At 32.9% G+C, this 13,194-nt stretch overlaps 1 protein-coding gene across 6 annotated transcripts in view; it reads right to left on the reverse strand.

Annotated features, from left to right (window-relative positions):
• Nucleotides 1-13,194, reverse strand: part of LOC121371721 (ral GTPase-activating protein subunit alpha-1-like) — a 95,148-nt gene that overhangs the window by 79,232 nt on the left and 2,722 nt on the right. For all 6 annotated transcript variants that reach the window (XR_005957820.1, XR_005957821.1, XM_041497819.1 and 3 more), the window contains exons 2-6: nucleotides 7,765-7,875; nucleotides 6,452-6,501; nucleotides 3,586-3,643; nucleotides 2,347-2,390; nucleotides 1,722-1,881 (exon numbers count right to left, since the gene is read on the reverse strand). Coding sequence is in view for 4 of the 6 variants with exons in the window: in XM_041497819.1 (XP_041353753.1) it covers nucleotides 1,722-1,881; nucleotides 2,347-2,390; nucleotides 3,586-3,643; nucleotides 6,452-6,501; nucleotides 7,765-7,875 (423 nt within the window). In the remaining 2 variants the exon portion in view is untranslated. The remainder of the gene's footprint in view (nucleotides 1-1,721; nucleotides 1,882-2,346; nucleotides 2,391-3,585; nucleotides 3,644-6,451; nucleotides 6,502-7,764; nucleotides 7,876-13,194) is intronic.

The raw sequence follows: 13,194 nt of genomic DNA on the forward strand, positions 1-13,194 counted from the left end.
AAAGGGACATACTAGTATGTATTCATTTTACTGTACGAAATATAGTAATTTGTTGTCTTGAATTCATACTCTGTGCCCTTGTAGTTTCCTGTGATCCACACATAGCAGCAAATAATATATTGCAGTAAATAGTCAATTTATTATGATGATCATAAGGAATTTTTTTTCATAGAATTGATATTTTCAGGTATTTTCAAGGCTGCCTACTTACCATCGATAATAAAAAACCAAAACATTTCCGGTTATACAGTATTCTATTTTCTAAAGTCAATGTTTCTTCAATCACAGCAGTGTTTCATTGTCAAACTCATTAAAATAGCGTCTTAAAGGAACCTGGCATAAACAGAACACTTGTTTAACTTACTGCGTTTCAGAGCTAAACACCATACCGCAACTAAAATCAATGATAATTTTATTAGCTGATCACGACCACTCATTATTATTATTTGTTAACAACAGCTGTGAATTTAACAGCATTCCATGCTTTTGTTAATCTCAGATTCTGGTTAAGAAGCATAATCCTAAAGAAAAATCCCCAAATTCAATTTTTTTTAGTTTGTTTTGTTTAAAGACACCACTAGAGCAAATTGATGTATTAATCATCAGCTATCAACTTTTTAGTAATTTTGATATATAGTTTTTGACAGAAAATCTGCTACATTTTTCCATTAGTAGCAAAGGATCTTTCATATGCACCATCCCACAGACAGGATAGCACATAAAACTGCCTTTAATATATCAGTCGTGGTGCATTGGCTAGAACACCCAAATGCAATACCTGGTATTTAAGCATGATGTGTGTGATGCAATGTTCTATTTATAGTGCCGCCATTATTTGGTCATAATGTTCTCAAGTGAGCCATTCTGTCATCCAATTGCTGCAAAAGACTTTCAATACCAGACAGTGATTGAACTATACCGCTCCACACAGCATGCACTCATGAATCATGTGATATCAGGTGTTCGTGAAAGGCGAGCGTATTTTACCCCACTGGTGACAACCATTGTGTAGCTTCTATTTAAACAATGTACAAATTTTTCACAAAAAAGAAGAAAAAGTCATGTGCATGTTCAATATATGGAACAGCATCAGCCATCATGATGTGACATATTTAGGTAGGTAGGTTTTGATGTGCATATTCACAGCAAGCTGTTGTAGTTGACATGTTTATCCTAATTAGTACATTGTAGTTTGTTTGATATAAAGAAGCATGGCCTATAATTATTTCCTTTGATGATGACATAATAATTTTTTTAAATAAGCATTCAGAGAGTACTGCTAAAGCAATACATGTTCTCTATCAGGCCCAACAAATTGCCATATGTTCTAAGTTCAAGGGCAATAACGCTGTCAAAAACAGGAAAATCCCCATGAAAGTCAAACGTCATCTGTAACTCTACATGATAAAGCTATACACAAAATTTCAGACGTCCAGAAAACTAAATGTAGGACCGTCAATGGACAGACAGAGACAAAAGCTGACTTCCCCTCCAGCCGGACTGGTAGGAAACTAATAAAATATCACTAAACATGGAAAACGTAGATTTTGAGTGCATTGAAAGAAGCGCCTTGAAAACTGAAATCATATTACTACTATTATTGCTCAACCAAGACTACAGAAAATGGTCACTGCAGGGATCAACAAACACCAAGAAATAAACCCAATTAGTGAGATTGTGCACAAAAAAATTAGAACAATTAAAAATGATTATATACTCACTGTCTGCAGTTGATGTTGCCTTCTGGCTGAGAATATTTTGATGAAGCCCTTCTCCGAGTCCTGGCACCAGCTGCCAAAATATCTGATGACACTCTTCGGAAGCATTCTCCTGCAGAATCTGATACCAGACGATGAACAGTTTCATGCCTTCTCTGCGCAGCTAACAAAAATATACCAAACTCAACATAAAAATAAAAAAATGGCTAAGCACATAATCTGATTGCCTACAATTACTTCAGCAGGGCTCACACACTGAAGAATTTGTTACCTATGGTACTTTTAAAAGCGTAACTTTTATAACAAATATAAAAAAACAATAATCCTTTTAACAGGTTTATCCAGTGGCAAACAAATGCCATCGGCAATTCACACTACAACAACAGCACATGCATCGGTGTCGGCGTTAAGTTTGAGCCCTACTTTAGGATGGACAAATACGACTTTACAAGAAGAAAAGTTTGAGAATACGGCATAATGTAATGTGGTAAAAAAATATTTCAACCATTTTTATTTGTTAATTTAGTACATTAAAGGTTAATACAAACTTGAATTTAATGTTACTAATAGATGACACACAAATCAAATATAAAATGAAAATCCAGACTGTCATAAAAGATATACAAACCTTTATAGAGTTGCTTGTATGCAACAGTTTCTTCATAACACGGCCTAAAAATATCAATAAGCATAGATATATGAATTTAAATATAACCGCAGTCCACAACTAGACTTGCAAATAGTATACTCAAACAGCAAAATTATTGTGGAAATTATACAGCTGGGTTTAACTATCTGATTCTAATTAAATTTACAAAAGTTCAAAATAAATTAAAAATAAAAGTTAATATATCTTTCTTTCAGAGAAGACTAAGATGAATATCCATAGGTGTAAAATTTGTTTTCACAACACCACTGGAGCACATGAATCATAGGCTATTAGATGTACATTTGGTAATTTTGACATATAGTCTTTGAGAGGAAACCTGCAACATTTTTCAATTAGTAGCAAGGGATTTTTTATATGCACTATCCCATAGACAGGATAGTACATACCACAGCCTTTAATATACCAGTTGTGGTGCACTGCCTGGAATAAGAAATAACCCAATGGGCCCACCAATGAGTGTCCATACTGATCAAACAACAGAAGAGTGCTGTACCAAAGAGATATATCCACCTTATCCATACATGGTAAAAAATCTGGGACTAAGTTTTTAAAACACAGAACTAAGGACTATATGGGCATACTAAAACAAGAATATATATAAAATATGTAAGTTGAATCGGACAAAAACATTGCATAATAATTTTGTTTTGTTTGTATTTTTGTTTGCAACATGGAAAACGGATGGGAAAAAAATACATATTTCTAATTAATAATTATTACTATATTACTAATTTTGTTTTGTTTGTATTTTTGTTTGCAACATGGAAAACTTATGGTTTTGTTTGTATTTTTGTTTGCAACATGGAAAACTGATGGGAAAAAATACACATTTCTAATTAATAATTATTACTATAGAGCCAGTGATTTTCTCTGATCGTGGAAAACAGACAGAAACAGTGGTATTCCCAGTGTGAAACAGTATTTACATCTGGAAACAGAATTATGATTTTCAGCGAAATTAAAAAACCCAATACCATTTTATATTTGCCACTCGCTGTAAAACTGATGATTACAGTACTGTTGGCAAACACTGGGTTTACTGCTAAGTCTGTTGCATCCGCCGTTTGTCACTAACATTTATCTAGAGACTGATTTTTACGCTACACATTAAACTGAATGACGACTTCAGGAACCAGTCAAAATAGTCAACATAATGAAAACAACAGTTTTGTTTCAAATTACAAAACCTCAACATACCAATGCTGTGAAACATCCATCTCTTATGAATCAACTCTGGTAAGAGGAACAGAATTTTCTGGAAAAAAAGTTTTCACAAACAATGAAAAATAGTAACTACTACTAGGTTGTTTGAAAAAAACTTGCAAACCTAATTTTATTAATATTACACTGCATGTATACAGGGTTGAAAATGAACATGAAAACCATGGTCGCCAGCAGGGCTAGTTGAAGAAAAATCTTACTGGCCCTTCTCAAATTCAACCAGCCCTTGAATTATCACATTGAAATTAAACTGCACAGCCAAAATCAAAACCAGAATGTTTTTCGTTAAATAATAACCATGTGCTCACCGAAAATAATCCGTTTGCGTCAAAAGAAAACGATGAATTGGCATTTAACGTCATAATGAATAAAGTTAAAATTCATATAAAAACATGTTATTAAGTTTTAAACCAATACCAACTCAAAAAATTGAGGAGAAAAAATCCAGTGTAAAAAAAAAAAAAAGTTTCTTTACAAATTGCCAATAAATTATACATATTAAATCTCATTTTTAATACAGGGCTGAATACAAAATTCTAGAACAGCCAAGGTGTGCTGCGTGACTGCATTGTCTCTGAAGTAAAATATAATGCAGTACAAAGAGACTAACAGTAGAACTGTGCGTGCTTCAGTAAACTAGTCTCAGAGTGGCAGTCCTCTGTGGCAATGCAAGTTTCTGGCGGTGCAAGAGGGATGAAATTATTTCCTCTGGAGTGGCTGTTCTCCTATAGACAAAGCACTAGATAGAGATCCATGGAATTATCCACTATTTTGCCAAATGCCCATTCGACTCTGCTTTGTACTCGGGAGTGGCTGTTCTCCTATAGACAAAGCACTAGATAGAGATCCATCGAATTATCCACTATTTTGCCAAATGCCCATTCGACTCTGCTTTGTACTACAGTTTTGTCATTCAGATTACCTTAGATGTTCCATCAATTGCCTTAAAACCTGTATCAGAAAACAAAAAGTTAACCTATGCAGTTTCATGGTAATCTGTAAACAATTTTTGTTTTAATTTACACTGAAGTTTTACTTATTTGAGATGGTATGGGTTTAAAACTTAATAAATTAATGTTTTTATACAAATTTTATCTTCATTTATCAGTTTGGTGCTGTCAAACTACAGAACATATAATCAATGTTTTCTGCTAACAGATCCAACATAGACGCGGTGTGTATTGTCACTTTCGATTCAGTATTGGTGTGTTTCTTTTTTAACTAATACCAAACACGCCAAACCTTAAAATCGATGATCGCCTAACGGACTACTAAATTCTTAGTCGCCCTTAGCCAATAAAGGTCGCCACAGGTGACCGGGCGACTGCTAATTTTCAACCCGGTGTATATTATGTGTGTCATGCATAATGCTACTCAATTACACCAAGAAAGTAAACAAATTTATCCTCTAACTTAACAATGATATCGGTCATAAACCCATGCAGTAATTTAGTATATTAACCTTCTGACTACTGCAGGTGAGATATTTCGCCCGACGTCACGTCAGTCGATATACTGTACACTGTATACAGTGCATTCCCCAATTCATATTTCCCGCCGTTTTGCACACTACACTCACCGGAAACGGAAATATAATTAAAGAAAAAAGATTTTCGGCAAGTATTTTCGCTTGACAACAATGGCGGCACGTCGCGGTAATTTTCAGGGATCGATAGCTGATTGTAACAGCTAATTTGATAATAAATTTGATCGTTTTACCAACAACTGAAATTACCAAATATTGCAATATGAATCGTAGTTCGGGTTTTTAAAAAAATTCTGGTCTGAAAACCACTGTTATCGGGAATAATGGACATAAATACTGGACAGCTGGCCACAAATGCCCGTAAGTAAACGCAACTTTTTCGATTTTTTGCCTAATTTTAATCACCATTAGCCAATCTAAAATAATAAAAATTACAAAAAAAGACACGAAAATAATACTTACCGATTCATATATGAACTTTATTTCATGTATTTATGAAACATTTAAGTGAATATATGTGAGTAAAAATTATAAACTTGTACCCACTCAACGTGGTTTTTGTTAAAAATTAATCCAGTAGTCTAAAGGTTAAAGGCATATTGTCACAAACCACTGACCTATTTAATGGTCTAACAAAGTATTACCTGAACAAAAATAATTTGATTTGTCCCTAAATGTACTTTATTCAACCATTTTCATAGCCACCATACTCCATATTTATTAATGATATTTTGTCAAAATAACTGAATTATGGCAATGGTCCATAATTCAAGACTAAAATTGCTGAGATGGTTGACATGGACTTCACTCCATCATGGTTCAGTTAAGTTGATGCAATAGCTAGATTTGGTTTCCAACAATTAATGTAATTTTTATTTATTATCCATTTTTAGAGAAATAAGGTCCTTAAATCCGTGACAGTATGCCTTTAACCTGTGTAATAATGGTATGCAAATTTAAAGGTACATACAAATATGCAAGGTTTCTAGGCAATGTGTTACTGTCAATGGGTCATTTGTTTACAAGTCAACAAGACCTGTATACTCGAGCATACGTGATGTCAAACTAAATTGTGCTAATCATGATGACGTCATATTACCAATGAAGGCGATTTTAGTACTGTGATATCAAATGAAAACGTTATTTTAGAAGTGTTGTGGGATAAATAGAATTTGCTACTCGTGTTTTTAATGTGGAAAATATCAACCTTGTCTAGTTAATCAGTATTTGTCTTGGCAGAGCCTCAACAAATACCAATTAACATACTCAGTTGATATTTTCCATATTAAAAAACATTTGTGACGAATCATCTATGTATCCACCAAGAAAGTAAACAAAGTTTTTATTAAAGCTTACTTCAAAGATATGCAGAACTCCATCCAGTTCTTCTCTGTGAGCCTTGTTCACTGCAATATAAAGCAATGTTTTTAGGTCAAACATACATAATTTGAATACTGTAAAACATGAAATGTTAATGAGCATACAATTTTTAAACATTTAGCGAAGCGATACAAGGAACTCATATTTCATGACACTAGATTTAAAGAAACATATAATTGGCTTTGTTTCGAAAAACCTTCCAGGAGTTCTAGACCTTTTTAAAATTCACTTGCCATGGGGCCAGTGGTTGAAAATTCACTGGCCATTGTGAAAAATTCACTTGCCCAGTTTTATGTTACAACAGTTAACAGTATTAAAAAAAGAAAGAATATTTTATAACTTATGAATGAGTATATATTTATTTACTTATGAATGGGAACTCCTCTCCCCTCCAAAAAAGGGGGGAAAAAAATCTGTCAAGAACCTTTATTAGCATAAAGTGTACATGTATTATAGTTTAAGGCTTACAACCCCACCATCCTCCAATTCACAGACAAAAATAGTAATTTTTAAATGTAGGTACTTTGTTAAATTTCTCTTTCATGATATTATTATTATTTATTTAATTTTTGCAATGCAAGTGTTATTTTATAAATTAAATTAATAATTTACACATTTAAAGTTTTGCAAACGTAAATGGTGACATGCAACCTTTAAAACTAATAAAAGACTGGTTCCTGTTTTGCATATTACACTTGCACTGTACTACTATTAGTATAAGAGTAAAAGAAAATGGCGGCAAACAAACTAGTTTTTTCAAAGTTTACACTTATAACTTGAATAAAGTTACATCCGTAGGTATATTGATGTCATGGATTGATAAAAGATTACTGGTGGCCAACTATTTGTTAGTGAAATGTTGCATGTGACAGCAAATCGAAAGACATGACTTGTAAATGTTTCTTTTGTTTTCGTACAATCCTATAGTTTGTTTTTGACCACTTGTCAACGGGATCACACAAAGTAACTTTTGCTGGCCTGAATTCAAAAGAAGATGGGAATAACAAACAAAAATTTAGACATTAGGGGATCACACAAATGTCTTTTTTGTTTTTCGTATATCTTGAAATCTTTATTAAAATAATAATATTAAAACTTTGATCGGTTCAGCAAAACCGGAACTGCCAGTGAATATCAGACCAACAACATCTTCAGTTCAGTTAAAAGACGAGTCTGCTTGTATTTCGTATAAACTTTTTGCAATTGGCAAATTTGGCGATTGGCAGAGCTGGCCCTGTATAAAATACCATTTACATTTGTTACTGAAATAAAAGTGAAAAATGCAGTACCTCTTTGTTTGAGTTCATGCTCCACAACACCAAAGTTATCATAGAATATGTAATAGATGTGAGAGTAGTTTTCCTGGAAAAATTTCTTTGCCTCCAAAGTATCATAATTGTCTGAAATGAAATAATACAAATAAAATGCACATTGAGATAATCATAGCAACTCAACTTTATACATACACAGGTATATTTAATAAGAAACAGAAACACTGTCGAGATTACAATTTTCAGAATTTAGGAGCCACCAGTCTCATTCAAAGACTTGGTAATACCAAAGAAGCAAATTTTATGTCATACTATGAGTCATAGTAAGATAATGTTTTTATTTTTTTGTGAGACGATTTATTTTGTTAATATTGTGGAAATTATTTCGAAAAGAAATTCAAAGCCTACATTTTTGGTAGGTTTAATATTTTCTGTTTGACCACTGATTTTGGAAACAATTTTGTTTGATGGTATGCACTCTGAGAACATGCTCTATAGAGCATAATGTACCAAGGGTCCTAGTAGGGGTGTAACGAATACACATGGTTGCGAATAAGATATATATCACAAATACGAGATGACGAATACAAATATGTATTCACGTCCATAAAAACAAAAGTGAAACGTTTTGCAAAAATGAAGAACAGTATTTATTAATTATTATTTTTTAAACTAAAAACCCAGTTTTTGGCATATTTACAATCAAAAAACCTTTTCGCAAACAAAAAACCTCACAAAATCCATAATTCTGCCAAAATTGTATCCAACAAGGTTTTTTTTTATATACTTCATTGACAGTTTATCAATATTATATGATTTACAATTTACATGAAGCACAAACATTGTTGTCAGACCTAAACATATGCATACGTCCGTTTCCGCCTTGTTTGTAAAATGCAGAACAGGACTGATTTTAGGGTCCGACTATTTACCCCCAAGATACCCCAAAAATACACCCAAGACACGTATTGGACGAGCAGCTTTCAGGATTGTACTATACGAAATAATGAACAGGTGTGTTTCGAACAATAGGTATTGCTTTACTGACGTTTTTTCTTTGGGAAAAAGTTTTTTGAGTGTAAATATACCAAAAACCTGCTTTACAATATTTACAATTAAAAAAAACATTTCCCAATCAAAAAACCTCACAAATGTGGGACAGAACAGATTTTAGAGTTTATGAAGCTCCAATCACAATTAACACGTGTGTTTCGAACAATAGCTATTGCTTTACTGACGTATTTTCTTTGGGAAAAAGTTTTTTGAGTGTAAATATATCAAAAACCCGCTTTACAATATTTACAATAAAAAAAAAACATTTCCCAATCAAAAACCCTCACAAAAACATTAATTATGCCAAAATCTTATCCAATAAGTTTTTTTTATATACTTTGTCTGCTTACCTATAGTTCGAAAAACACTTTATGAAACATCAGAAGTGAATACACAGACGACCTACTCATTCGCCACCCATGACAGATCACACCGGAAAGATTAAAAATGTTTGTGATTTTAGAGTTTCTGAAAGATCAAATGTCAGTAGACCAACGACCTACTCATTCAAAAAGATTAAAAACAAAACAAAACAACAAAGGATGTAGCTGAACTTTGTTACATGGTTACATCCTGCAGTTAGCTTGGTCGTTTTATAATATTCAGTCCCATATCCACTTTTATTCAAGTGCATAAAAGATACTAAAAGGTATATTAATCAGAATATTCAATTCCTTCAGTCACCATGAAATATCCATGTATTGTAAGTTTAAAAAGCGTCCGTGCAAACAGTAAGGCACTCGAATGTGATAGCTGTTGTCGATGGTGCCATATCAAGTGTGGCATTGACATCTCAGAGGAGCAGTATGAAGCCGCAAAGCGAGGTTAGTTTTATTTAATGTTACATTTAAAGGGACATTCCTGAGTTTGCTGCAATTTTTAAGCCGTTATCGACTAACAGAGACTTTTTAACGATTGTAATTACATCTCAAATGCATTTTTCCGCATAAAATATTCTAATGGTCGTTCTAATATTTGTACTTCATTTTATTTCCTAAAATATATTTTTTCGTACGTACGAAATTAATTGAAAAGAAAATTCAGTTTGGGCTTCTTACAAATATTAAGACGACCAGAAACACATTGAATATACAGACACTGATATTCTAAACAAAAAAAAATATTTAATATGTAAGTTTAATAGTAGAAATATTTTATTAGTCGGAAACATCTTACAATGCAGCAAACTCAGGAATGCCCCTTTAATTGTAATTGGTTATCTATTGGTTTCCTTTTACACTTTTCAACGTTTGAGGTTTTTGATATGTTCTTTATGTAAGCGCAAAAACCTCTTAAAGGGTCAGACCCTAGTTTTAACCCGTGAAAATTAACACTAAGTCTATTTAATCTACAAATCTGTAACACATTGAGATAAAGTTACAATTGAGTGAAACACGAATCTGTGACTTTGAAATTGGGAAATATCATGTAAAAATACACTAAAATTGAAAAAACGTCTATAATAGTCAAACATATGCCTTAATGTTTAAAAACTAGGGTATGTCCCTATTAAAATTGTAAAATTGTAAAATTATATAAACGACCGCCGTATAGACTTGGCAACTGAAGGACGGGTATATACATGACAGATAATAAATATATTATTTCATGATGAAAATAACTGCGAATACGCTGAAATAAAATAATAAACAGTCGGAACACAAACTCACCATTTATAAACGATTGCAAATTATATTGACTGATTTGCAAAGTGTCAATTCGGTTTAATGTACCACCCCCTTCCTCGATAAAATACCTGTATTAAGCGACCACAGTAAATTTTACTACTACCTAAAAGGAATACTTTAACAGCAATACGGTGCAGCAAACAACCGATCTTCACACTTTCAAGAATACTAGGACCCATCCAATGCCGACATCTCTACCTTGACATTATCAATATATAACTATAAATATATAAACAATAAATATTTTTAAAAATATATATAATAATAATCCGTGTGCCCAAATGATGTCACATCCGTCACACTCATTAATATGTAAAATTATCCAAAAATACATTAAGGAATCGCCCTTATGTACGATTTAGTCTTTGCCGTAAATCCAGGAAATCATGTTTATTTTTATATTATTATATTATGTTATTTATTTAATATTTATTTAATTTTAATAACGGTCCTATCTCTAACAAAATAAAAAAAGTGTCTAATCTTTTATTTAGAATTACTGAATATTTGATATAATAAACAATTTTTTACCAAAATGTTTGTACTCGTCAAGTCTGTTTCCTTTGATGTCGAACGGTCAGACATACACAGATCGATGTATTCAGTGTGTGTTTTGGGAAAGGGGGTCTCAGGATAGAAACGGTTAATTGACAACTTAACTGTACTTTAAAAAAAGTGCTTCACCTATTGTTTATTCAGTTAGTTTATTGTTTAATGTCTTGAAGCTTTGCGTGTCAATTTGAATACACATGCCAGTTCAGGGCCGAAAGACATGTAGGCCATCTCAAGGGCTGAAGAAAAAAATTAGTTATTCGCATCAATAAATACCTAACTGCAGTTTTTGTTTATTCCTTTGTTTTTGTTAATTTTGTAACCATCGCCGAGAGCACGCATGCAGATCGCCATCGCCGGAAAAGAACATGCAGTATTTAAATATACAAATTGCAGTTAAATGTACACTGAATAAAATTAGTTTACAATAATCATATTTGTTAGATAATTTTAGAAATGGTTTGGGGTAAATTATGAAAACTGATGGGTCACTTAAAAATTTTTTTTTAAATAAAAAATATATAAAAAGCTATTCAAACTAACATAAAGATTGCTATTTAAAGAAATAATGAGCTATATATATATAAAGCTCTAAAAAAATTATTTGGGAAAAAAGGAAGAAAGAAAAAACAACACCATCCATAAACATCCACCCACCCCCATATTTCTGTATGTTTGTTAATTTAATGTCATAGGCCATAGAAGTGGGGGTGGGTGTATGGGGTACTGGCTTCAATTTTAATTTTATTAAAAGGAAACATGTCAAGTGACCTATATTTGGCACCAACCATGTACAATTAATTATAAACTGAATCACCTAAAAAAATATTTCTTTAAAAATTAATTACTTAAAATATCTCCATAAAAAAACCCCCCAGATACGAGCTCTTAGCGGAAATTGCCGATCTTTAATGAGCAGGGCAATCATGAGGTCCGTGACGTCAGTCCGTACCACTCATAAAGAATCTAAGACTTGCACAGCTTACCAAAACAATGAGTGTTCGTTCGCAAAACGTTTTGCCGTATCAATTTGAGCTGTTAGTAAATGAAGAAAGACACACATTTACTTACAACAGTGATACTGAAAAAAAAACGGATAGCGAGTCGGAGGGTGGAGAAACCGATGGTGCTAGACCAGACCGGTCGACCAATTTACCATGGGCGTACATAGGATTTTGAAAAGGGGGGTTCCAAAATAGATTGCAGAGATATTGGGCATATATTTCTATGTTGAGTAAATATAATAATGTCAGATATATTAAATTATAAAAAAAGCGAACCCCCCCCCCCCTTTATGTACGCCCATGTTTACAGCCCGGAGCCCTAATATAAATGTAGGACATTTTTTTTTTTTTATAGAAAATATCGCATTTTTCATGTTCGGGCTGTACATAATGAAATCTGTATGCACAGTGTAAACAAACGCTCTAATTTACAAGGCGCTTCACTTTCATTAAAGTTAAACTGACTTGTAAAACAACATAAATGACTTGAGAGTATAATCAACTTTTTAACTAAATATATTTCAATTTGCATCAATAGAACGAAATGGGGTTATAGTATTTTTCTCTCTTAAAAAAAAGAAGCATATTATTAAGCTGTGATAATTTTCTTTTCTTTGGTACTATGTAATTGGTCAGTTTTGTAATTTTAGATGGTAAAGTCTACTTATTCAAGGGTTTTACAGCATTATTTACAGTAATGAAGCAGGGCGGCTGATAATGTCCATTAACATTGTACTACAGTCGCGACAGGTTACGCCACAATACCCTGTGATCTGAAAAAACTGGCAAGTATTTTGTACGTATGTCTAGACAGTGGTAATCACTTACCTGGTCGATACCCTGCAACATACACCTGCCAATCAGGAATCACATGTGCAGGCCACGGAAAGAAAGGACCAATTAACTAAAACAACACTCCGATTCTCAAGTCAGCCAGTTATTTTGACACCGACAGTAGTGGTTTATTTTGTATTGAACTTCGTGTTACTTTGGGGCTTCGGGCGATGAGGAACGTTTTTGTGACGTACTCCGCCCGAAGATTAAAATACATCGTACTGAGATGTATCCTCATGCCAAATCCTATGTTTGTATATGCCATATTTAATTAATTATTGACGTTTCCTTCTTCGGACGGTGAATACAGATTTTGT

The sequence above is a fragment of the Gigantopelta aegis genome, chromosome 4 (assembly GCF_016097555.1).
Source record: "Gigantopelta aegis isolate Gae_Host chromosome 4, Gae_host_genome, whole genome shotgun sequence".
Lineage (NCBI taxonomy): Eukaryota > Metazoa > Mollusca > Gastropoda > Neomphalida > Peltospiridae > Gigantopelta > Gigantopelta aegis.